This window comes from Hemibagrus wyckioides, linkage group LG21 (assembly GCF_019097595.1).
Source record: "Hemibagrus wyckioides isolate EC202008001 linkage group LG21, SWU_Hwy_1.0, whole genome shotgun sequence".
Taxonomy (NCBI): Eukaryota; Metazoa; Chordata; class Actinopteri; order Siluriformes; family Bagridae; genus Hemibagrus; species Hemibagrus wyckioides.
The window spans coordinates 20,114,491-20,141,234 of NC_080730.1; the positions used below are offsets into that span (position 1 = coordinate 20,114,491).

A 26,744-nucleotide genomic window follows, 5' to 3' on the forward strand; every position below is an offset into this window, starting at 1 on the left:
TTAGTGCGTAGGTTGAAGAAGTCTTCTAATGGAAATGTTCAATCAATTCCAGTGAAGATGTCAGGTATGACTCTCTCTCTCTCTCTCTCTCTCTCTCCATTTATATATATATTTAATAAAACTATGGTACAGGAACACACTGCCCACCATTTGGGGCAGTGGTAGCTCAAGTGTTTAAGGCTCTGATATGATTTTGTTGTATTCATAAACCTTGACAATTAAATAAAATGAACATAAAATATTAAGGCATATTAAATCTGGTAATTGCTATTACCATTGTTCAGGATATTACTTTCTTCTCTCTCTCCCTAGATTTCTCTATGAATGCTGAACAGTCACAGAAAGGTTTCCAGCTGATCGCTGTACATTACAAAACAGAAAAGCTTCTTGTGAGTCCTACTGAAAGTGTCTACTCTGACGGAAAGTACTATGTGGTACGGGGTAGTACAATAACTACACTGGGCAGTGCAGAAGATGTTAAAGTATAAAGATATTTCACAGTGTATTAGTGACAGTAAAGTAGCATTTGAGTGCACAGATTGTGCACATAGCATGTGAGAGAAAACAGTATATGAATGTGTCAATCCAACTGAGTGATTTTGCCTCTCCATAGCATGTCAATATTTTTGAGGGACAATGAATTAAATGTGACCATGGAATCCATGCGTGTTGTTTTTCTCTTCCACAACAAAGATGGGGAGGTGTTTCTGTGGCCTTCTGTTCGTCAACAACTAAAAAAAATGCTAAGGCACAAGGCACTCTGGGTAAGAGAACTGAAACACTTCTAAAGAATGATGCATTGCCATGCTGCGAATGCAAGGTTCAGTCTAACATAATAATACAATATTGTACAAGGAGAAAGGATGGTACAAATAGTGCAGATTTGTCGAATAATTATGCTCTAAAACAGCACCTAAAATCAGACATGCTCATGTGATGGTACTGACAGCCAGAGGTGGGTAGAGTATCCAAAATCTGTACTCAAGTAAAAGTACTTATAGAAATATTTACTCATGTAAAAGTAACAATCTTAATAGTTACTTGAACAAGAGTAAAAAAGTATCGGATGAAAAAACTACTCAAGTAGCTAGTTACTTCTTATCTGACTGATCTGATTGAGTGAAAAACCCAGAATTTCAAACTACTTGGGAAGCTTTCACACACCTCTCCTTGAAAGTCTCTTTGTTCTGCTTATATACTGAACAAAATTATAAACGCAACACTTTTGTTTTTTTTGCCCCCATTTTTCATGAGCTGAACTCAAAGACTTTTTCTATGTACACAAAAGGCCTATTTCTCTCAAATATTGTTCACAAATCTGTCTACATCTGTGTTAGTGAGCACTTCTCCTTTGCTGAGATAATTCTTCCACCTCACAGGTGTGGCATATCAAGCTGCTGATTAGACAGCAGGATTATTGCACAGGTGTGCCGTAGGCTGGCCGCAATAAAAGGCCACTCTAAAATGTGCAGTTTTATCACACAGCACAATGCCACAGATGTCGCAAGTTTTGAGGGAGCGTGCACTTGGCATGATGACTGCAGGAACGTCCACCAGAGCTGTTGCCCGTGATTGAATGTTCATTTCTCTACCATAAGCCGTCTCCAAAGGCGTTTCAGAGAATTTGGCAGTACATCCAACCGGCCTCACAACCGCCTATCTCAGTCCAGTGAAGGGCACATTAACTTTACATGACGTCATTTGCAATAAAATCTCAAACACACCCAGGTGTTTTTCTAACAGTTAACTCTGTTTTTATTTTCATATTCACAACACAAACTTGTCAGCATCTGCATTTAAACAAGCTAACAGTACAAAAGAGAAGGTGTGCAGAGTGTGTGTTTGTTATTATGTTTGTGTATGAACTTGTTTGTGTGTTTGCCCTTCAGTATGTGAGTGTTTATTTTGTCATATGTTCTTTCTTGAACAATTGGTTTTACAGAATTTTACTGTGGACTGATCCTTGTTTTCTTGACTTGATTAGTCCTGCATAAATCTTAAGCTTGTTCGGTGAATCCTCTGATGAAATAATAATATATGCATATATTACTACATGCATTCTTTAGGTAAGAATAAAATCAAAGACAATCCCGTTATTTTGTATGTAGGTTCTACACTTTGTTGAGGTGTCCCTATTTGTGTATAAATGCATGACGTCACAGTGTGCTGTAAAACTGATGTAGTTTTGTGGGAAATGGGTGTGAAATTGTCCAGACTTTTAGAATGAACGTTTGTTCATGAACCTGTGCTGTTTGTAGGATGCACAAGATATTGCTTGCACGAGAGGGCATATGAGGAAAAACATTCGGACAGTGTGAGAAATCTGGTATTAAAATAAGGTGCCCATAGTTACCAAATGACCATTAATAGGGTTGAAATAGACCTAACTGTGACACTTACTGCTCCGTGTTTTTTCAGGCTGGAGCTGGAATTCTGGACTCTGGGATGTCAGTTGGTTTTGGTGAACACGGCATGCATCACATTATGAAACTATTCTTTTTGATATCTTGGAGTGAAAACGGACTGAACTTGAGGTCATGGGTGATCTGCCTCCGTTAACTCGCACACGTCTTCCTCTGCTTCAGCTTCATCATCTTCCTCTAAACGCACGCTAAACGTAAACGGGAGATCCGTAACAGCCTCTCGCGAAGCAGCCTCTCCAACATCTTGCAAGACTTGCAAATAAGCCATATAAACTAATTATTTTTAAAATCTCATTAATTATTACCATTTGACAGTAACGGAGGAACGCCGCCAAATGTGGTAAAAGTTTTTTCACTAAAAATGTACTTGAGTAAAAGTACACATCTTTAAAAATACTCTAAAAGTACAATTACCCAAAACAATTACTCAAGTAAATGTAAATGTAATTTGTTACTACCCACCTCTGCTGACAGCCTTCAAATTTAATATTCAAGGAAAAAATGTTCAGTATGAGGAGTTACCAGGATCAAAGATTAAAATCATGGATCAGAAGTGCTGGTGCACTTGTAAGTATGCAATGAATTTCATACATTAATTTATAGTACTCTCTTACTGCTGTTCTGACACTAAACTGCATGTGTATCATTATAGGAGCTCAGCTGTCGACTACAGAGTTCCTGTAGTTCCTATAGTGGAACGTTGTCTTGTACCATTCCAGTCTGCCCTGCAGGGGGAGCTTTCTGACTTTACTGTGTCACAGTTGTAGAATTCTGTGAAATTTAGAAATATTATTCCTACTTGTCATTTCTGTCCTGATTTATATCCATGTTAATCAGGCACTACGGAAATCAGAACTCTAAAGATTATGTATAATAAAAGTGGAAATTAATCTGGAACTGCGGGAATTAAACAATTTATTTGTAATTTCAAATTAACTACAAACAGCACAACACAGCAAATGTTTCCACAAATTATCCATGAGTTTGTGGTATGAGGAAGAGGGCAGCTCTACCCAGGAGAGCTAACCAAATGGTGGGAACTGGCTGAAGGTTTTGAAAGGAGACCCATATGCAGGATTTTCATGTTCTGAACTGCTATAAAATACATTTCAATAAAACAGCAACAGATTCTGAGGGAAACATGATAAAATGAAGCAGCTGTCTAATTTGCACTGTAGATAATCAGATAATTACAGTGTGCACTTAAATGTTTTTATAAATTCAGTTAAATTTGAAAAATGGCAAGTTATAAGCCAGACACAAGCACATGAATGCAGTCAGACTGGCAATACCTACAATCCCGTGTTTATGAAAAATGAAAGTAATACTGCTGACTAATGTGTAAGAGCATGCTGCCTAACCTGTTATACAAGGTTGTGCAAATCTGGTCAAAGTTATTTGTTGGAAGAAAAAAACACCACTAAATTATGCAACAATGATATCTTACTTACAGTGTGACATTAGTTAAATGTGAAGCTAAAGCAGTAGAAAGATAAATTTGCTTTTAAATCCTTTATTCTAGTTGCATTAACACCACAAGGTGGGTAAATCAGACAAGCATTCTGTTTTTGCGTTACAAACGTTTAACCTGTCATTGTGTGATGGACAAACAGTCCAGCAAGAAGAAAAAGATAGAAAGCTTTCACAAAACCATGTTATATGTAGCTGTAACTATAGCGAGCAATTCTGAATGGAAACACTGAGTAAACTGAATAAAAATGTGTTAAAAAGAAAAAGATATTACTCTCCTGCTGTTTGAAGTTGCCTTGCAGTTCCACATGTCAAGAGAAAATAAAATTAATAACCAGATCTGAATAATCTCTTGCTGTAAAAACATGACCGCTTGAATAGAAACTTGAGCAAATTGTTTTGGTCAGGGGTTTTTTGCTAAGGGGAACAAACTCTTACTCTTTTTTTTTTTTAAAAAAAAAAAAAAAAAAAGAGTAAACCGACTTGCCATACATTATTACATCACAATTGCTAACATTTTGTAGCCTCATTAATTAGATTTCCATGCAATTAAAACATAGGACTGTGTAGCACACCAGAGTACAGAATGCTTCCCTCTCAGAAATAAAAACTATTTTGGGAAACTAAGAAAACCTATTTACCAAATGAACCCTTAAAAAAGACCCTTTTCTAAAAATCTACCAACAACCAAAAAGTTCCCACTTTAGATACATTTTAAGCACCTGGCAGGGTTTGAACTGCAAGAACCTGGCAGACGGAGAGTTAAGTATTAATAACGCAGCTGGAAGTAATCTATTAACAATATCAAACTTTCAGGAACAAACAGAGATAAAGCAAATTACTGGTTACCTGTGAAACCTACACTTATCCACAGCAATGGCATATTTACAATCCATCCAGTGTACAAAAGGTGTACTACTTTTGTTTGGTACCATATGTTAATGTTGAATTTAATTTATGAGAATATGTCACTCTCATTCAGCTAACCAGAGTGTAAAGATGCCTTTCTAATCTAGCTGGGCCTTTATTAAATACAGGCACTGGCAAATGTTAGTGGAGGCTCTGATAAGGGTAAGAGAGCTGTAAAGCTTAATTAAGGCCTGAGAAAGAGTGTGTGCGTCGAAATGATGTGTGATAACATTCACGCTTACTATGTGTGCCTGCGTCAAGTCTCTTATCTGCACAGTAGATACACTATGGGTTCAACAGTGGAAAGACACATTCTTTGTAATTAAGGAGCAGGTCTGTAGAACATATGACAAGACAATCGGCTAGGTAAACATTGTTCACAAGCCCTGCTAACCAAGCATTTACAGGGCGGTTACAGTGACACTGTTATGGCATGAGTTCACACCTCATCTCTGACTGTAGACTGCTACACACACACTTTCACCTTACAATGACAAGATAAATAATGCAAATGTAAGCTATTACACAGAAAAGCCATTCACAATTTTCATCACAAGCATTTTTAAAAGGTGAATTAAAAACAAGATAACCATGATATTTTCTGTCCAGGAAATATCAATATCTGGGCAGTTCGCTAGTTTGAGGTGCGTTTCTCTCAGCTGTCTGTATTAGGCAGCAGGACAGCAATGAAGAGGAAAGCAAAGAAACATCAAGCACAATAACATCAGTTCAGGAATTCTTATACATGTTACGCCTTGTTGATGTTATGATAATCTGAGTTTATGAAATGCAGTGCCTGATAATGTGATTTTGGGTGCAAGACTTTATAAAACAGGTCATAATGCCAAAACCATTATTCAGTTTAGAGATTAAATCATCCATTTACAGCCAAGATTCAACTCTCACTGGTGAAGTGATCTAAAAAAAAAATGACTCCTTTGAAAAAGCTAGAATTCCCATTACTACTGTGAATACATAAGAACTGATATACTGGGGTATTTTCACCCTGGATTTTAATACCAGTGGCCATGGACTGACTCTGGGTTCATATGGGGACATAGTTCATAACTGCAGGTTTGCATGCACTGAGAAGAATTCCTTCTGAACGACTGTGGAATTCCATGTCCAATTTCATGATGCTCTCAGTGCAAGAGCTCACACCACACAGGTGTGCTCACAGAGCATGTACATTCATAAGTAATACATACAGAATAAAACGGTATCATCATCAAGGTTATAAACCTGTGTTTAAATTTCCAATTTTTATATATTGTATGACCACTATAACTTACCTGGGTGTACATATGCAGTTACATTAATGCAGCATGTGATTATTATGTACATCTATAACGCTTTAAATTACTTGCACTTACATTTCCAGTTACATTTATGCACCATGTGATCGTTTCATACTCTATCAAAACTATAACTTACCTGCGTGTTCATTTTCAATGATATGAATGCAACAGTGCAGCAGGTGTTCAATACATATTGCTTCAGCATTAGTGATTATAATTCACTCAAGCATTAAGCTTTACAAAACAGTATGAATTCTAATAGGAAACTCACGTTTTGCTAAAACTCAAAACCAATACGAAACAATGCCTAAAAATGTGTATTCGCTCCTGCAGTACAAACAGGCAGCTTAAACCATACCCTAAATATTCTGCTAAAATATTGGAGTGTTTCATTCATCTTATACTACAGCAATTTGCCAACACTGATTATTTTTCAGTTATCAGTCATACTTTTTAACTGTTTTAATGCTGACAGAATGTCTCCCACAGCTTCTGTCTTCTTGTGATAAATCAAAACATCAATTAGAACTACAACCTGTCTGCATATTTACAGATAAAACATTATATTTGTCTCTTGTGCTCACTGAAACTCATGAAAATATTGCTTCAGAATTACAGATTGTACTTTATGTGTATAGCTCACAAGATACAAACACAATACCTCCTCTGCAGTTGTGCATCAACCTACAGAAACTTCACATCCATAAGATGTAGACATGAAACTTATATTTTGTGCTTATAAGTTAAGCTTCAATAAGACTTACATATTCCTTACACATTAAACTGTAAACATTTTATATATATACACAGCCCTGGAAAAAAAAATAAGAGACCACTGCCTAATCTCCAGATGTGAACCCTATTGAAAACCTCTGGAATGTCATCGAGAGGAAGATGGACGGTCACAAACCATCAAGTAAAGCTGAGCTGTTTGCTTTTTTGCAAAAAGAGTGGTATAAAGTTCCCCAACAGCAATGTGAAAGACTGGTGGAGATCATGGAGCCAAAACACATGCAGATCGGGTTATTCCACCAAATACTGATTTCTTAATGTTATTTAGCCAAAGCATTAACACAATTTGTTTACAAATGATTTGCATTTTGTTTTATTTGAGTTATTAAAGCTCTGCAAATACTGCATGATCTTGGGTTATTTTGATGTGTTGTCATTTCCTTTAAATATACGCTCTAAATAACAATAGTTATATTTTGAATTTAGGAGAATAAACACAAATATGTACTTCGCCAATATTTCAATTCAATTCAATTTTTTTTTTATAGCGCCTTTTACAATGAACATTGTCTCAAAGCAGCTTTACAAAAGAAGAGAAACAGAGGAAGGGGAGGGGAAAAAATGAAAATAAAAAAATAAATAAATAACTAGAAGTAAGAATAAATTATTAAATTAAATTATATTAAGACAATATTGTCTGTCATTTTACTAAGTGTTCTAAAGTCAGCTGAATAATATAGATTGTCCCTGCCCTATTTATTGTTTCATAAACAATCGGTTTATCGTGAGACAAGACTAAATGAGATTAAAGCTCATCTTTTATCAGAGGTGGACGAAGTACACAACTTCCTTACTTGAGTGAAAGTACAAATACTACTGGTCAAACATTACTCCATTACAAGTAAAAGTTGTAAAGACAGATTTTTACTTAAGTAAAAGTACAGAAGTACTTGTTTTTAAAAGTACTTAAGTATCAAAAGTAAATGTCAACACATTGTTTTATTATTGTTGCATTGTTGTATGCAATACTTACTAGCAACCTTATTTCTTGAAATTGTGATGATTATGGCTTACAGATAAGGAAAACCCAAAATTCTGTGTCTCAGAAAATTAGAATATTACATAAGATCAATAAAAAAGGATATTTCAAAGAGAAACGTCAGGCTTCTGAAAAGTATGTTCGTTTCTATGCACTCAATACTTGGTTGGGCCTCCTTTTGCATCAATGCGGCATGGCATGGAGGCACTCAGCCTGTGGCACTGCTCAGGTGTAATGGAAGCCCAGGTTGCTTTGATAGCAGCCTTCAGGTCATCTGCATTGTTGGGTCTGGTGTCTCTCATCTTCCTCTTGACAATACCCCATAGATTCTCTATGGGGTTCAGGTCAGGCGAGTTTGCTGGCCAATCAAGCACAGTAACACCATGGTCATTGAACCAGCTTATGGTACCTTTAGCAGTGTGGGCAGGTGCCAAGTCCTGCTGGAAAATGAAATCAGCATCTCCATAAAGCTTGTCAACAGAAGGAAGCATGAAGTGCTCTAAGATTTCCTGGTAGATGGCTGCGTTGACTGTGGTCTTCAGAAAACACAGTGGACCAACACCAGTAGATAACATGGCAGCCCAAATCATCACTGACTGTGGAAACTTCACACTGGACTTCAAGCAACATGGATTCTGTGCCTCTCCACTCTTCCTCCAGACTCTGGGACCTTGATTTCCAAATGAAATGCAAAACTTACTTTCATCTGAAAAGAGGACTTTGGACCACTGAGCAACAGTCCAGTTCTTTTTCTCCACAGCCCAGGTAAGATGCTTCTGACATTGTCTCTGGTTCAGGAGTGGCTTGACACAAGGAATGCGACATTTGTAGGCCGTGTCTAGGATTCGTCTGAAGCTCCCCCAGATTCTTGAATGGATTTTGTCCACTCAAGACTGCGGTTATCCCTTTTGCTGGTGCACCTTCTCCTACCACACTTTTTCCTTCCACTCAACTTTCTATGAATATGCTTGGATACAGCACTCTGTGAACAACCAGCTTCTTTAGCAATGACCTTTTGTGGCTTACCCTCCTTGTGGAGGGTTTCAATGACTGTCTTCTGGACAACTGTCAAGTCTTGAGGTTGTTTTGAGGTAATTAGCCTATTTAGGGTGTGACACCATGACTTTCCAATATTGAACTTTTTCACAATATTCTAATTCTCTGAGACACAGAATTTTGGGTTTTCCTTATCTGTACGCCATAATCATCACAATTTCAAGAAATAAAGGCCTGAAATATTTCACTCTATGTGTAATGAATCTATATAATATATGGGTTTCACTTTCTCATCTGAGTGACACAAAATATTGACCTTTTTCATTATATTCTAAATTTTGAGATGTACCTGTACACATCTATGTGTATCCACTCATGCACATTTCAATCAAATGGTCTGTAAATGAAGACTGGTCAGAAAAAAAATCTAACCTGCTTTAAAACCCAGCTACACAACTGTAGCTGTACAACCAGCCAACAGCAACACTGCTTTAACAAAGAGTTATATATATTTCCACAATTCATCGTTTTAATATGCATTTACACCATTGTCCAGGCTCCTCCCTCCTGTGTGCAATGCGTTGTGGGCAATATTACCCGTTAGAGTGTGCATTGTTCTGCACTTTGTATTTCTACCGGAAGTAGTAGAACATGTTTTTGTGTGTTAACTAACATCAATATCAATGTGTTGGTGGTGTATAATATACAAAGCATATATTCGTCCATTTTGTCAGAAATTGATCAATTGAGCAATTGAGTTAAAAAAATTATGGAAAACCACTGAACTTTACAACACGTGATGCTGCAAGAGTGAAAAAAATCATCCTATGATTAATGTAAATAATTTCTACTCAATGACCATGACAGAAATGTAGTGGAGTAAAAAGTAGAGTATTTGTCTTTGAAATGTAGTGAAGTTAAAGTAAAAAGTATCCAGAAAAAATAATACTCAAGTAAAGTACAGATACTCAAAAAGTGTACTTAAGTACAGTACTCAAGTAAATGTACTTCTTTACTGTCCACCTCTGTCTTTTATTCATACACATTTCTCAGCAGTCCTCTTCCGCAGCTTTGGTTTCTGTCTCTATCTGGATATTTTTGGTTGACGTCAAAGAAACCACCTGCTTTACCAGATACACTCAAAGCACCACCACCACACACACTAACATGTCAGGGTCACTGCTGTGCTGAAAATAAACCACCCAATTAATACCTGCTCAATGGAAGGAAAGCGTAAAGGGTCAATATGCTGTGCAAAGCAGAGCAAAAGATACACCTAGTCATTAAGTGTATGTGATAAAATGGATAGGGAATGTTTTAATACAAACACCAGAGTGTAGTGCTTCAAAAAAAAACAAACAGAAAAAAGACTGTGTTTGTTTCTTTCTTTGTTTTATATGTTTCTATTCTATTTCAACACAGCCATCAAATTATGTCACAACCAAAAGCGCACTTCAAACCCATTGCATTTCATGATGAATGATTAATCGGATTAAACTCGGCACACTGACCGGCCTGAAAGGATTCAGTGTAAGTGAGACAGAGAGAAAGAGATCCTTTGAATGCACCATAGGGTTTTAGTTCAACATTAAACCAATGTTTGTTTCCTTCCTCCTAACTAAATTCCTATCTAGTCAAATAATTCTTATTTAATTAACATGGATGCCATACTGAATTCTGAAAAAAAAAAAAAAACTGTACACCATTGAAATAAGTCACAACACGATATGAAAATCCAGTTCAGCTTTCAGTTGTGTTCTGGATTGCTGTTGATTTAGTTGATCTCGTCTAGTCTTAGTCTGCGAGTAATAACTACCTTGCATTTACGGTAATATACACACCTAGTACATGTTTTTTGTTTTTTTAGCTCCGAAACATACTACCTTACTTAAAAGTATGGCACAATAGTCCGCGCCCATTGTTTATTGGGAATACTGTGTAGTAAGGAAGACTGCAGTACGCATGGCTCACCGTGGGCGTGACTTCAGGTTTCTCTGCGTCACCCGTTTCCATAGAAATAAAATTCTCAGAAAGCTGGCGAGACGGTGAAAATAATAACCATAAGATATGTTTTAATTCCCCCCAACGTGATACCACTCGAAAATAATAATGTCGTAGGTGTTTTATACACTATTTTTTTACGTATACGTGGAATGATACTAATTTAGCCGTGAGTCAGGTATCAGGTACGCCCACTTCCGGGAATGCCAGCGTCACGAGCTTACCTGGGAGCGCAACTCGAGACGTACGACAGGTAAGAGCGAATTAACGATCTGTGTACAATTTTTATTATTTTACTTTATAGACAAGCTCTTCATTTTTTCATGAAACACTGGCTTGGGTTCTAAGCAGTGGATTTCAGCTGCCCAGACGGTTTTTTTTTATGCCCCGTGTGTCTCTTTAGTGGACGAGGTCCGAGCGACGAAGCTGAAAAAGAAATCTGATGTCGCACTCCGACACCTCTGTAATTAGCCTATTATAAACCGCGCGATCCTAAAAAAAAAAAAAAAGAAAATACAATAAAATAAATAAGAAGCAGAAAAAGAAATGTTTGGGATTTTTATATTTACACGTTTAAATATTAGATTCATGTTAGATTTAGACTCGACGTGATTTTTGTTTGTTTGTGTTCCTCTGTATCCGCGACGCCAGAAACAGTCACGTTTCAGATGATATGGTTAAAAAAGAAAATAGAAATGATTGCAAAAGCCTGACTTGTTTTTAGAAATGTCACATTTGACAGGGACCATGAAAATCCTGAGAACAATACACTGCGTATCTCAAATCTGTTCAAGTGGGACAGCCAGATTAACTAGCTTTGTGGGTTGGTGATCTTCTCACTGGTTTTCCTAGTTAAATCTAGTTCGATCTTCTCACTGGTTTTCCTAGTTAAATCTAGTTCGATCTTCTCACTGGTTTTCCTAGTTAAATCTAGTTCGATCTTCTCACTGGTTTTCCTAGTTAAATCTAGTTCGATCTTCTCACTGGTTTTCCTAGTTAAATCTAGTTCGATCTTCTCACTGGTTTTCCTAGTTAATATCGAGGGCTGTGCAAATGACGCATCAAATGTTGAAGTCAGATAATCAGTCGAAATCTTCAGATAACATATCAGGACATCGGCTGTTGAGCATTATTCATTAGAGTCGTTACCAGCTGAGGATTAACTCATTTACACTTTTTTGTTGATCTTTTTTTTTGGCTCTGAGGAGATGGAAAGGCGAATGCCCGTAGCCATGTCCACACCGTGGCGTCCCCTGTTCCTCATGCTGGCTGGAGCTGTTCTGTGTGCAGCAGGTCTGATGGAACACGACTCGCAGTGCAACATCACCTGCTCTCAGGTGGGCTGCATAAACACCTCAGGATTTTTAACTTTTTACAACTTTTACCCTTGAAGAAAAGAAACGTCACCTGAGGAACCTGAGGTTTAGATACTGTGTCATGGAGTGATTTGAAATTCGTTGCATTATCAGGTTTTAACCTGTTAGTCATGACTTCACCTGAGTGATCTTGTTTTTTAATCATATTAAAGTTAAGCGTTATTTGCTCTCTTGAAAAAGAGATTTGACCTCGTTGTGACTAGTCTGGTTAAGTGAATACATTTCATCGTGTGATGTTAATATGCAGTTTAACTGAGGTTGTCTGTTTTGTGTGTGACAGGGTCTGAAAGGATGCACAGTTGTTAATAAGAACTGTGTGCTTCCTCAATGTGAGGGTGCACTTCCACCTAGCACTTCCACGCCGGTGGAAGTTTTGACTCTCAGTGTGGAACCTGCTATCTGCGTAAAAATGCACAAAGTTTGTCTCCTGATCCAAATCCAGCTCAGAGTCCTTGCCGATGACGATGTCAGTGGAGAAACACCGGATGATTCAGAAAATGAAGACAGTGGTGAGCACACAGAGCATATACTCAGCTAGCTTCACAAGGAGGATTTTCTCAAATGTCTAAAAATAAACCAGGCTCCTCACTGGGTCAAGGAACCAAGGACGAATAAAGGATTATCTTATCTTACATGAAATGTCACTTGACCTTAAAACAACCTGAGTGAAGAATCCTGAGAATAATCACAAGTATATATCGTGGTTATTAAATGTTAACAATTTGTGAAAAGAATCGTTTAGTGCTTTAAATCAAACCACAGTTTTCTGTATAAAACTCCTTTCATTCTCATTTTCACTTGACACATTACATTAATTCAATTGACGTCAGTGAAGATGCAGATTATTAGGGAAATTTGAGAAAAACCTCTATTATGAATGTGGAGACAATGCTGATGAGTGTGCAAAGCTTTATCAGGAAAAATATTTTGCAATTGGAACCTAATGTCGTGCAGCCATTGACACGTGATCGCATAAAAATCTTTTGTTTTTGAGGTTCCTCATTCTCATATTTTCTTATAAACTATCCCCCCCCTGCAGCTGCTTTAATCCTGTGCTACATGTCTGCACCGAATCTCATGTCCTGCAATGAGATCAGCTTTATTGTGAAATCCAACACACGGAAGAACCAAGAAGAACTGGTGAGCAAAGGATTCCCTACACCACTTAAAATTAAAAAACAGGATTTTTCACTAATTCTGTTCCTGTGGACTGCACTAGCACTTTATTTTAATCTGGAGCTGTACTTCAGGACTGGAAGCATACTAACAAAAAACAAAGAGAAGAAAAAGGTCATGAGAGAAGTTTTCTGTCCGTTAGCATGTTCTATTTACGCTTCTCCATCGCCACTTCTGTATTTTCTGGCTGCCCTGTGAGTTTTACACCATGCAGCCAGATAATAGGCGAGTGCCATGGCAGCGCACACAATAATAATAATAGATTCTCACACTGCAACAACTTTGTTGATGGTTACCTTTGGACGCGGTGGCAGTAAATCAGCCGCTGATGAGTGTTATAAGATTAGTGATCTGAATTCACAAACAAAGAATACCTTTGCTCGGAGTGATTTTATCTCTAACAGCAAAATCGAAACATAATACAGCCTAAAGTTTACGGATAAACTGCTCAGGGGAGTTTAAATGACAACATTCTGTGAAACTGAAGGAAATGAGTTTGTTAGAAAGAATCAGGGAAAAGAAAAATACTAACTTTGGAGTCACATGGGTCGATCAGAAAAGTGGACAGGATTAGGATTAAGAACATCTACAAAAACAAGGAGTTTTGTTTTGCTTGAAGGAAATACATTCAGATAAAAAGGTTTTGTTGTCAACCTCTCCTCAGCCACCTGTTTAATTGAAGGTAAAAATGAAATGTATGACAGCATGAAACATTGGGGCATTTTTTTCTGTTTTAGATTTGTAATCTTTTAACTCAGTATTGTAAACACTGCCCACTCCCTAAAAAGTGTTTAAGTGTTCATCCAGCCGTCCGATACTCCATGAGAGCCTGTTATTTTGTGGTGTAGGTGATGGTGGAGGTGCAGGACGGTGTGTACCTGGGCAGCACTGTGACTGTCATGCTGAACAACATGTCTGAGAAAGTTCACGTCCCACTGGCTTCCTCAGGTGAGACTGCAGTCCATCTCCATCACATGAGACGCGCTTCAGTGGCGATGCAGCGCTGTGTAAATCCTCTGAGACAAACTGGCATGACTGTTTGACACCAACCAAAAAGATCTCGTTTCTGCTTGCTCAAAGAGCTATAGCTGAAAACACAGACACGGCCAAGTGCACAATATCAACATCAAACAGTAATCATACAACACCACAGTGACACAGTGTACAATGGGCCATTATTTATTATCACTGCTGAACGTTTTAAATGTAAACTAAGTTATTAATGAATTTCTAGTCCAACAATACATGAATGAATTTTAAATGTAGATTAAATAACAAATCTGGCAACCAGACCAGTCAAATATTAAGATTTTTTACAATACTGTACTGATCTGGAGCAACACAACATGTTTAAAAAGCATGTAAACTTCATTGTTGTCACGGCTGACTCGTGTCAGTCGCTTATCAGCCTTCACACCGAACAATTACAGTAATCTTAAGAAGCACATATGTAGTTAGACCTGTTCATTTTGGGTGGACAGGAAGTTCAAGACATCTTCACATTTCCTGCTCACAGGTTCCAGCTCTATTTAAAGTCATGCAGTGTAAAGTGTATGAGAAATGCTAAACATGTTTTTCTCTTTTTTCCCCCCTCCACAGTGTGTCCTTCTCCTCATGTAAAGGAATGTAAAAGTGAGTATCTGGTTTGGTTTCTGTACCTGGACAATTCGTTTGTCCTCAACTGCAGCCAAGGCAAAAAGAAGGTTGATGATTAATCCCCCACTGAAATCAGATGGTGTGTGTGTGTGTGTGTGTGTGTGTGTGCGCGCGCTGTATACTAAGTCATTAACTCTGTCTAATGATCACTGACTAACTGGACATGCCGTAATAAATTGCAGCTATCAGCTCAGTGCATATGGGACATGAATCAGGTTTATAGCATTGTCCAGATTATGAGACACGAACCGTGGAAGTATGAGCCTGTAGAAAATGTGTGTACAAACCTTGTACATGGAAGATATGTGAATAATAGATAGTGAGGTTCATGTTGTTTGTTCCTAAAGTAGCTGGTGTTAGCTGTTAGGCCTGGATGATATGATGAGATGGACGTTGTGATAAATGTCTCCATGTGCTTTTGTGAGAATGTTGTGTGTATCAGCAGAGTGTGTATCTCTCAGAACCTTGTTCGCTCTTTAAAAAAAAAACGATGATGAATATCTGTGAAAAATGTCCCTGTACTTTTTGAACATGGTTCTGCTGTTAGTGTAGTGAACCTCAGCTGGGTTTACACTGTACCATTCCAGCTGATTTAGGCGAAATTTTCGGTGATGGATTGAAGACGAGCGCCGTGGCAGTGCTCACACTCTCAGTGAAATTTCTCACAACTTTGTCTTTGGTATCAGTTCAAAGCCAAAAGAACTCACCATTTGTCATACACAAAGTTGTACCGTGTAAATACACCTTGAATAATGAAGGGAATCAGGTGTCTCAACAGACAACTGAACTGAGCTGGACACGGACACACACACACAAAACTGATCTTGTTTACATGCACACGTCACTTCAAATATTTGTCTATTCACTTTAAATACACACATCACTTTAAATATTTGTATTTGTTATAACATAAGTACTTCTGCTGCTATCTCCACTGTCCCTAACCCCGTTTCTATCCTTCTTTGCACCCACTGTGAAACACTGTCCTTTTGCACAGAGTCAGTGTTGTGTGTCTTGTTTGTCTGCACTGCCTTGTCATCCTGTGCACTTATGCTGTATGTTTATGCACCTTGTAGTATAGTTTAGCTTTGTTTGTCCATGTCACCTGTACTTTGTTTTTGTTCTGTGTATCACCTCTGGTCTAAGAGGAATGTTGTGTTATTTCACCATGTACTGAATCAGATATATATGGCTGAAGTGACAATAAAGCTTCTTTGATTTGGCAAACTACAGAAAGAGCATAAAATTAAAGCAGAATTACGTAACTAATTGCTGTGTTTAAAATGTGCAACAGCTCCCAGAATCTCCCCAAACATTGACGTGGTCAGAGGAGTGATGGAGCTGAAAGCAGAGCCCGAGGACCCGGAGGTGCCGCTGCAGCTGTGTGTGAAGAGGAAAGGGATGACCCTGTGTCAGGTGAGACTGCTGCTGACGCCTCAACACCTCTCACATCCGTTTGCTCTGTCACGCTTTCCTTTACGGAACACTGATTTCGCTCTTTGTTTAGAGTGTGTGTTGCACATATTCAACCTTAGAGAGCTGTTTTTATCACATTGCAATCAAAAGGAAACAGAGATCAGAGCCTGAAATGAGCAGCTCCTTTTAACACACTTTGATCCAGAGTTACAGTTGTGTAAGAAAGACAGAAGGGAGGGGATCATGCTCTGCTTCAGTATGTCACAGTACATGTTGGTATTCATGGTTCCCTCAATGAACTGTAGCTGCGCAGTGCCGGCAGCACTCAGGCAGGCCCAGACCATGACACTCCCACCACCATGCTTGACTGTAGGCGAGACACACTTGTCTTTGTACTCCTCACCTGGTTGCTGCCACACACGCTTGACACCATCTGAACCAAATAAGTTTATCTTGGTCTCATTGGACCACAGGATATGGTTCTGGCCATGTCCTTAATCTGCTTATCTTCAGCAAACTGTATGCAGGCTTTCTTATGCATCATCTTTAGTAGACACTTCCTTCTGGGATGACAGCCATGCAGACCAATTTGATGCAGTGTGTATTATATTTTATATATATATATATATTATTACACAGTCTCTATTTAAAATCAACTACAGTGTTACATTATAACTGGACTCTTGAATGCCGCAGGACAGAGTATGTTACTCAGGTCGGGGGTTTTTTAACTGTAACTAAAGATCAGCTTTGATTGTGCTAAAATGAAATGTTGTGATGTTCCTCTGCAGCTGAGTGAATGGATCATCCCTCTACACGCCGTCACACACTGCATGTGTTTCCAGGTACGGATCCACCTGACACTCACCTCAGGAGTAGGAGCTAAGCTTGTGTTCATATTAACATTTAATAATCATTGGACTAGATGTGTAAACTTCAGAAATTAGAACATGACCATAGATCAGTGAAGATTTTGCTGAAAATCACAGCTAGTTCAAGCGTTTTCTTTGTTTTGTTTTTTTAATTCCCCCTATTATCTTCTGTGTGTGTGTGTGTGTGTGTGTGTGTGTGTGTGTGTGTGTGTGTTAGGCTTGGAAGCAAAACAAAGATGATAAAATATCTTTCCGGTCTGAAAAATGCCCCTTTGAGAAAGAAGAAGGTAAAATACAGCAGTTTGTATATAATATACAATATATACTATGAAGTATACATTAATATAAAATATAGTGTGTATATTTTATTCTACAGTAACACACTGCTGGTTAGAAACCTGATAAAAGCACAAATACCAGTTTAGCGTGTGTGTGTACATTTCTAGGAACATTGCTGATAGAGTGATATGTTGCTTCCAATAATAAATTTTCCTAAATTTATTAATTAAGCCTCGTTAAGCACATCTGCAGCTTTTCCTGTGGCACAGACTCCCAGTAATTCAATAAATACTTTTTGAATGAATTACTAATTTGAAGGGTTGAGAAGGAACGCGATGAGGAACGTGTCCCTGTCTGTCCGACACGTGGAGTCAAACGAAGGCCGTCTGGCTCTGAACTGGAACCTGAGTGCCCCCTGCAGGCTGGAGGCTGAGGTGTGGCCATGCCAGATGGCTGTGAATGTTGGAGGAGGCTGCAGGGAAGTGCCGGGATTCAGAAGGAACACGAGTATGGGGTGGGAGGAGAACATCAGCACTGTGTGGGTGAGTGTATGAGTGTGTATGCGAGTCAGTGTGTGAGCATTCTACACCCATCTGCACTGTTCTTCATGTGGCACCATCAGCATCACTGCAGCACACATAAAACACAGGGATTCCTTGCAGAACCATAAAACACAGGGTTTCCACTCAGAAGGGTTCCATGTAGACCCTGAAAAACTACACAATGCGCCCTTAAAGAACCATGTGTTCAGTGCAGAACAAACTCCAAATTACTGCCCATTAGTAATTTCATTTATTCATATAATTTTTCAATAAACATCATTTTTATGCCTTAGTAAAGGTTTTTTAATGGTTGAATAGGAAGTTAATGATTTTAATGTGAATAACTTCACACCCATGTTAAGAATTTTCAGCAATCTGCTTTTATAAAGCGCGGCTCCAAAAAAAAAACTCCAAAAGAGTTTCTAATATCTGAGCATATCAGAGCACATCAGCGCTAGCTGATAGCGTAGTGTTGGTGCACATACTTACCCACTCGCCCTGAGAGTTTGAAAAAAAATCACTTCAAGGTGTGGCGAGTTCAGGTCTGTTCACTAGTCTGATGTTCTTGTAAATAATATGCTGGGTGTGATGTTGGCGATGGTAACGGGGCGTGCTGGAATGCAGGGCATGTGTGAAGGTTCAGGTTTGGACACACTGCCTGTGTGATTATTAAAATAATAATAATAATAATAATAATAATAATCCTTTGTTTATTCAGGCTACAGGTAATGTCTTAGTCATGGTTAAGGGGAAAACACCATGCGGCATCATTTTTTACCTCCAATTCATTATTAGAGAGTATGAGGAGATTTATGGTGTACTGAATTAAAAAATATTTCACTGCTAAGATTCTAGGGTAATGAAAAAATTACTGAAGTGCTTCAATTATCAGTCGTTCAGTAAATCTTTGTGTAAATGTTTCTGCTTTCTAAACATTTCTTTATAAAAGTTTCTGAAACGCAGATTTTTTTAGACCCACATGTATATACCGATGAGCGCTAATCACCTGCATGTTATCAGGTGAGGACATGGTCAGCTGATTTGCACTTGGCCATACCCCCAAAACTCCACCAAAGGCAAACACAGATGAGTGAAAGACAAATCACAGACTTTCTCCGAGGTGGAAGTGAAAGTTATTCTGACTCGCATCTTTGCCGGAAACAAAAAATATTATTTAAGAGCGTGAAAGCAGCTGAAAGGCCACAGCACCAGAGATGTGAGATGAGTGTGTGAGGTGTTTACAGAGTGTGCACTTGCTGTGTGACATCATAATTTTAAATAAATAAAAGCAAAGCATCAACAAGCCATTGCTAGAATCACCTTTAGTGGCTTCGTTAAGGAAAGTTGCTTCGTCAGGGCTTGTTGTGTGTGTTTTTGGTTTTAACAACACTAATGACGCTGCCCTGTTTTATTACAGAAATCTGACTCATTTCTGGACGTTAGAACTACAAACAATCTGCCCCCCTGTGTGATGGTAAGACGCTTTCCCATCAGACCTGAGTGATGCTCCAAGTCACATCATAAATCAGTACGGATGAATAAAAGCTGTGTGTATGTGTGTTTTCTTGCAGTTTAAAGTGGACGGACAAACGTTCGGCCCCTTTTGTGAGGATTACAGTGAGTGTCTGAATAAACAACTTTCTCTTATTTCTATCTTTCTTTGCGTCATAGTAATAACAGTAAAACTTTGCCATGTTTGTTTCTCCACTCAGCCACTAGGGTGCGCTGGATCTGCCTGGTGGTTGTCACACTGCTGCTGGTAGTCCTGCTTATAGTGGCGGTCTTTGTGCTCAGGATCAGACACAGAGGTGAGTGACGATGAAAACCCTTGTGTGTTTGCCAGGCTTTCTGCCTTCAAGAACAACACAAAGCTGTGCCTGGGTAACACGAGGAACTGTTTCCTATGTGTGAGATGATATGAGAGAGAACCTTACAGGGCCACACTGTAGGTGTCAAATAACTGACTGTCACTGTGCACCCTGAATTGGCACCCCTGTACCCTGTCCACCAGTGGAGAGTTGGTGGCATTTTGGGTGAAGTTTATTGTCAGGCTTCTAGTATTGCCATCTGTGTGTGTGTGTGTGTGTGAGTGAGAGAGAGAGAGAGACAGACCGACCCACGATTTAAGTAATTCCAGCAATGTACTTTACTCTTTGGAGCTGTTCAGTATGAGAGAATGTGAACAAAGTGCTGTTGTTCACCCTCTCTTTCTCTTTCTTTCTCACAGAGTGGCTTTCAAACTCCATCCCAACCCATCAGTCCCAAGGTAACACACACACACACACACACACACACACACACACACAGCCATGTTTCAGTCCCTGCATTAAGCTCTGTCAGTGTCTATTTCACTTGTTTCTGTCTTCCAACATCTTTTGAGTTCCTTCATTTCTTCTTCTCATGACTTTTCTTTCCCACATTCCTCCATCCTTCTTTCCTTCCTCTTTGCATTTGTTTTTGCCTTTCTTCCCCAGTATTTTGCTCTTATGTCTTCTGTTTCTTCCTGCTTTTGTCTTTTCTATGCATTTTATGACAATAATATCTAATATTTATATATATATATATATATATATATATACACATACACACACACACACACACACACACACACGTGTGTGTGTATATATATATATATATATAAATATTTTACATAATAATATTTATTTATTTAATTTCTTTGTGTTCACTTTTTATTTGTTTTATTTAATATTCTCTCTCTCTCTCTCCCCACCAGGTCTCCGTGGTGAAGTGCTGCTTGTGCACTTGTCCAGTTCTGATCCATCTTTCTCAGACACCGTGTGCTGGTTTGCTACCTGGCTTTCTGATCTCGGCTTCTCCGTCTCTCTGGATCTATGGAACCAGGCCGAAGTGAGCAAGCTGGGTCCGACCCCATGGCTGTACTCGCGGCTTCAGCACGTCCAAACGAGTGGCGGCAAAATCCTGCTGCTGCTCTCGCATGACGCAGTGCTCCGAGCCAAAACCTACTCTGAGCGCTGGAGCTGTGTGTCGAACGAAGACGACAAGACGAGCAGACCATCCTGGCTGTGGAACGTCGACGTCTTCAGCTCGGCTCTCAGCTCCCTTTTCTCCGCTCGTCTGCAGGGTGGCGCCACTGAGCACTTCGCTCTGGTGCAGTTGGACACAGAGGCGCTTGAGCTGCCCGAGCTGTTTCAAGGCCTGAAGCTATATCAGCTGCCATCAGAGTCTCAGCGCCTTCTCGCAAATCTCCAAACCAGGTGTCTCAGAAGCTTTGGCGCTCGGCTCAAGAGGTTCCTGTGGACCTGGAGAGCCTCGGCGAGGCTGGAGATGAGGCTGAGGAACTGTGGGAAAGAGCAGCGCTCGCGTACCGAGTCCACGCTCACACACGTCAAATCGCTGAGCGTGGAGGAAGAGACACTCCCTCTTAACTCTACCTCACAGAGCAGGGATGAAGTCCCGATCCCAGGTTCATGAAATGAAGTCTGTACAAAACGTACAAATGAAGGAAGAAAACATTAACACGTCTCATATGTTTCTCTTCTGTCAGGAACTCAGTATCAGTTCCTAAGTGAAGATGTGTCTGTGCTTTTTCCACCTTTACAGAGTTCAATATTTCTAAATATTTCTTCCCTCTAAGTGATACATGTGAAGTGCCAGATCTTCAGCATCCCAAAGACGCTTCAACCATCGCCTCAGTGACACAGAGACAGTTTTAACGATTTGGTACAAAAGTTTTAACATCAGATCAGCGGATCCCAATCTGTTTGTATTTATTTGAACATTATTTTATACATTACCTGTTTGACAGTATATCATAATTTCAGCATTCTTCAAAAATTCATTGTATCCCATGCTTCTGGTCCATAGAGGAAGTGAGCTGAAAGGCAATATTGGGACACAGTAATGGGATAAACTCAACATGTGGAAGTAAGTTTGGAAATATAAAAAGGGAAGAGATTTGTGTGGAATTTTCACTTCCGCCAGAGCTGAGATGAACATGGCATCCCTCGTCTGCTCCTGGAGCTTTACACAGAAGCTAGTCTAATGCTAAGCTCATGGAAATGTCACATATTCTGTTAACTGATTCAGAGCAGGTCTCCTAGTGACTCGCTGAACACGTGTGCAGCTTGTTGTTGCTGGTCTGGTCTCAGCACTCATGAGGATAAGGAGGATGATGAGGATGGACTCTGATCTTCTGATCTGATCAGTAAACACGGGTCTGAATTTGGGTCAATTCTCTGCATTTACTTGTTTTATTGGAAGGAAATAATGCGCACTTTGTCCTGCAGATGAAAGATAATTCAAGTTTTTGAAAAACTGCAAGTCAAGCTACTTCATAGGACGTACATATCTGAGGAGAAAATAACAATTCAGCAGACAAGGCTCTGCTCTTTATCCTCCTGGGGTTTCTGAAAGATGCAGAGAGAAAGTGGTTGTTTTTTTTGTTTTGTTTTGTTTTGTTTAACATTTGCGAGAGGAATCATGTAAATGTTGTACCTGTGTATGTTTATTCATATGGAAACACATTTATTGCATAATACTGTATATAATCTATATGTAATGTGTCTGATTTTACACACAGCCACAGTGTCGCTTTTTTTAAATCTCAATGTGATAAAGTTTAGGATTAATAATAATATATTATTGAAGAACGATGAAGTGTTTAATCTATTATTTACCTCCTGTTTATTTAATAAACACAATGAAGATAAAGATTGTGGATGTCATTTTGTTCAGCTGTCAGGTTTCATCCTTATTTCTGATTTAAAGGAAAAAAAACTCCAAAAACCACAAATGGAGAAAGTGTAACGTGGAAAAATAGAAAAGAAAAAAGTCCAAATACTGTTGGGCCCTTGAGCAAGGCCCCCTCTGCTCCACGGGCACTGTATCATAGCTGCCCCTGTGCTCTGACCCCAACTTCCTCAGCTGGGATATACAAAGAAAAGAATTCCACTGTGCTGTAATGTATGTGTGACGATACTAAAGGCTTCATGCCCTCAGTTCTTCTTCTTCTTCTAAATATGCTGAAAGACAGACTGAAGTCACAGATGCCATGTGAGGGCAAAACGTTATAAACCAATTTTTAAAATTTCTCTTTTTTGCTTTTCCTGTTGCTAATATACTTAATGAACTTTGAGTGAATTTATTATCGACTTCATTTATTCTCTCATCACAAAAACTGCAGAATATCACAGAAGGAATGAAAACAGGAGATGAGACTGAAAGCCCCATCTCTGGCCAACAAACTGATTTTTTTTTCCTCACCTTCTCAACCACAACTTTTTAACATTTTAAGGAATATTCACAAGTTTCAGAAGTTTTCCTTTAGAATTGATAAATATACTTTACTATAATGAATTATTACTAGTTTTCTTTTCTTTTTAAATCTCTTATAATGGCTCAACAGCTTGACTCCACACTTGAACATGCAAGTGCAACACAGTTTTTTTGGTTTGTAAAAAACAAACCAAAAACCAGAAAACATTTATCCACATAGCTTTAGACTAGTTTTATTACTTGTGTTACTGCTACACAACATTTAGATGAATTGTCTTTGTCCTTTAACTGTTTAGATAAAGTTAATCATTATACATGACTTCCTTTTGTTTTTTCCTCCTCACTGTAGAGCAGTCTGATCTGCCCAGGGGATCTGATCCATAAATGAGGTTGATTAGGGGTGCACATACTTTTGCACACAAGCGCTTGTGTGTAGGACAGTGTGCTGCTCTGTGTTGGACATGGTTGTGTTCATGGGGATTCATGGCGTAATGGGGGACATTTCAGACTCTCAGTGGATTTTAAAAATATCCTCAGCGCTTCTGGGGCTATTAATAAAAGCGCTTGTGTTTCACCGCCCACAGAAAAAGTGCACAGAAGAACGGGGCGTCTAAACCGGACAGGACCGAGTTTACGGAGTTATTGAGTTACTGAGTTTTACTCCGAATTCACACCGTACTTTATGGATTAAAGACTGCGAGCCGTAAGAAGGTAAGAAAAGAAACTCTAAACTTAAATCGACATTTACACCGTCCTGGCGTCGTGCAACGCAGCCACAACACACACACACACCGCAACGCGGCAAGGAAACGGCAACAGATCATAAAACAATAAACCAAATAATCCGATTCTTAAAGAAAATAAAGCTCTTCCCGGCGGACTGTCGGTATGAAGCGGAGCGCGCGCCGAGCCACGCCTATTAAATAGCCCTAGGTGCGCGAGGCCAGGTGTGCAAAATAAACCAATCAGCTCACAGCGTGAACAGAGTTACAACGCCAGTCAAAGTGAACTGCACAAATAAACTTACCACAAATATAAACCCAACAAAAATATAAACTCAAAATCCACATCTTTAAATCCCAAACAGGAGAAGTAAATGTCTAAAATAATCAAATAATCGACATTTCACTCACTGAAACAGTTTAAGTTCTATTCTCACTTGCTCACAAATTAATATTTTTTTATGATGAAACTGTAACCCTGATTTTTTTTTAAATGGGCCCTGATTTTCTTCTTCAGTTCTCTGCTGAATTCAGATACAACATGTACATTTATTTATACACCCAAACTACACGCTTCATTTCCTTACTGAATAAGTCACAGAGATTTTACACATTATTTTTTTGACACACGTTTTATTTCACACGTCTTTCACACACAGTGCATGTAGTTTACATTTTCACGTGGAATCTTCCTCACATTCTCTTCTTCACTCCATTTTCAGTTTTTGCAATTCGTTGCATTAACTGTTCGCGATCAGAGATTATTCATGTCTTTAAGCGTGTTTAAGTTCAGTGTGCACTTGAACACAGTGGAATGCAGCTTCACAACTGCAGCCGTAACACAATATTCGACAACAGAGTGACAAAAGCTACAGTTTGACTGATAAGACAAGAAGCAGCACAGTCAGGTCTCAGGAATTCAGGTACCAAGTCTAAGGCCGCTCTTCCTCGCCACACCCACAAGACTTTCGTGTGTTTACTTTGTGTATTTCACCTGTGTATTTATTTAAGTTGTGTCATCAGACCTTAAGGATCAGAGCTGTAAAAGATTATTACACCACATGAACCTTTCTAAGTAAAAGACACTATAAAAAGCTCCTACATCTGTTTACCAAGCCAGCAACAAGCATAAGTACAGCTGAGTACCTTTATATCTGAGAGTGTGGACAAAGGTTTCGTAAATTTCCTGATCCCATGTCCTGAACACTACTTTAGTTCTTGTGACTCCATATTCTTTCAATTTTTCAGCATATTTTGGTGTTTGTTTTCTTGATTTAAGGTTCCCAGGTGTTGCTGAGGAACTCGTGGAGCTAAACAGATGGAGAAAGTTGTTTTTATTGCTGGATTTCATTGTGCAGTGTGTCAGTACAGGACAAGACTAAAATGACATGTTTATACTCTTCACTTGAATGTGGAGTTTTAATGTAGCTGCAGTAAGGTTTTAAAATGTCTTAGGAAAAAAGTTAGTTGATAATTTTGTTTGTGTTTCTGTAGAAGAGAAGATTGTGAGTTTCTCTCATCACATCATCATATATATTTATTTACTTTACATTTTATTTTTGTGTGTGTGCATGTTGTACACTATAGTGCCAAAAGTTTTGGGACACCCCTCCAAATCATTGAATTCAGGTGTTGTTTTTTTGGGGGATGACCCCTTCCTGTTCCAACATGACTGCACACCAGTGCCCAAAGCAAGGTCCATAAAGACATGGATGAGTGAGTTTGGTGTGGATGAACTTGACTGGCCTGCACAGAGTCCTGACCTCAACCCCATAGAACACCTTTGGGATGAATTAGAGCAGAGACTGTGAGCCGGACCTTCTTGTCCAACATCAGTGCCTGACCTCACAAACGTGCTTTTAGAGGAACGGTCAAAAATTCCCATAAACACACTCCTAAACCTTGTGGTAAAGGGTAAAGGGCGGGACAACTCCATATTACATTCATGTCCATGTAAAGGCAGACGTCCCAGGTTTTACCTGGCTGTCAGTCTTCACTCTAATTCATCCCAAAGGTGTTCTATAGGGTTGAGGTCAGGACTCAAGTCAAGTTCCTCCACACCAAACTCACTCATCCATGTCTTTATGGACCTTGCTTTGTGCCCTGTTGCACATGTTGGAACAGGAAGGGGTCATCCCCAAACTGTTCCCACAAAGTTGGGAACTTGAAATTGTCCAAAATCTCTTGGTATGAAGCTGAACACTGGAACTAAGGGGCAGTGTCCCAAAACCTTTGGCAATATAGTTTATATTGTAACTGACTAAGCTTTAATACAAGAAATTTCCTCATGGGATCAATAAAGTGTATATATATATATATATATATATATATATATATATATATATATATATATATATATATATATATATATATATATATATATATATATACTGTATATATATGTGGTAGATATCTGGGAGAACTTTATAATTCCAGCAAAACACATGCAGAGGAAACAAGATAAACACAATTTTTTTTTTCATTTCATTGTCTGTACCGCTTATCCGATCTATTCTCGGGTCACGGGGGTCATCTCAGGCGTCATCGGGCATCAAGGCAGGATACACCCTGGACAGAGTGC

The 26,744-nt window shown here is 38.9% G+C and overlaps 2 protein-coding genes across 3 annotated transcripts in view; both read left to right on the top strand.

The window, feature by feature from the left end:
• Window positions 1-10,887: 10,887 nt before the first annotated feature.
• il17rc (interleukin 17 receptor C) lies at window positions 10,888-22,861 on the top strand. Of its 2 annotated transcripts, none has more exons than XM_058374234.1 (15): window positions 10,888-11,121; window positions 12,077-12,205; window positions 12,525-12,753; window positions 13,284-13,384; window positions 14,269-14,368; window positions 15,020-15,052; window positions 16,371-16,492; window positions 17,284-17,337; window positions 17,582-17,651; window positions 17,962-18,185; window positions 19,603-19,659; window positions 19,757-19,802; window positions 19,898-19,993; window positions 20,413-20,451; window positions 20,920-22,860. In XM_058374234.1, the coding sequence occupies exons 2-15, from the start codon at window positions 12,077-12,079 to the stop codon at window positions 21,636-21,638; spliced, it is 2,019 nt and encodes a 672-aa protein (XP_058230217.1). In that variant the 5' UTR covers window positions 10,888-11,121; the 3' UTR covers window positions 21,639-22,860. The 2 variants fall into 2 exon arrangements, with proteins under 2 accessions (XP_058230217.1, XP_058230216.1); XM_058374233.1 differs by lacking the exon at window positions 10,888-11,121 and adding an exon at window positions 11,296-11,331 and having other exon boundaries at window positions 12,074-12,205; window positions 20,920-22,861.
• A 987-nt stretch (window positions 22,862-23,848) lies between these two features.
• LOC131342924 (protein disulfide isomerase CRELD1) overlaps window positions 23,849-26,744 on the top strand; it is a 10,557-nt gene continuing 7,661 nt past the window's right edge. Inside the window, exon 1 of the mRNA XM_058374241.1 lies at window positions 23,849-24,152. The gene's annotated coding sequence lies outside the window, so the exon portion shown is untranslated. The remainder of the gene's footprint in view (window positions 24,153-26,744) is intronic.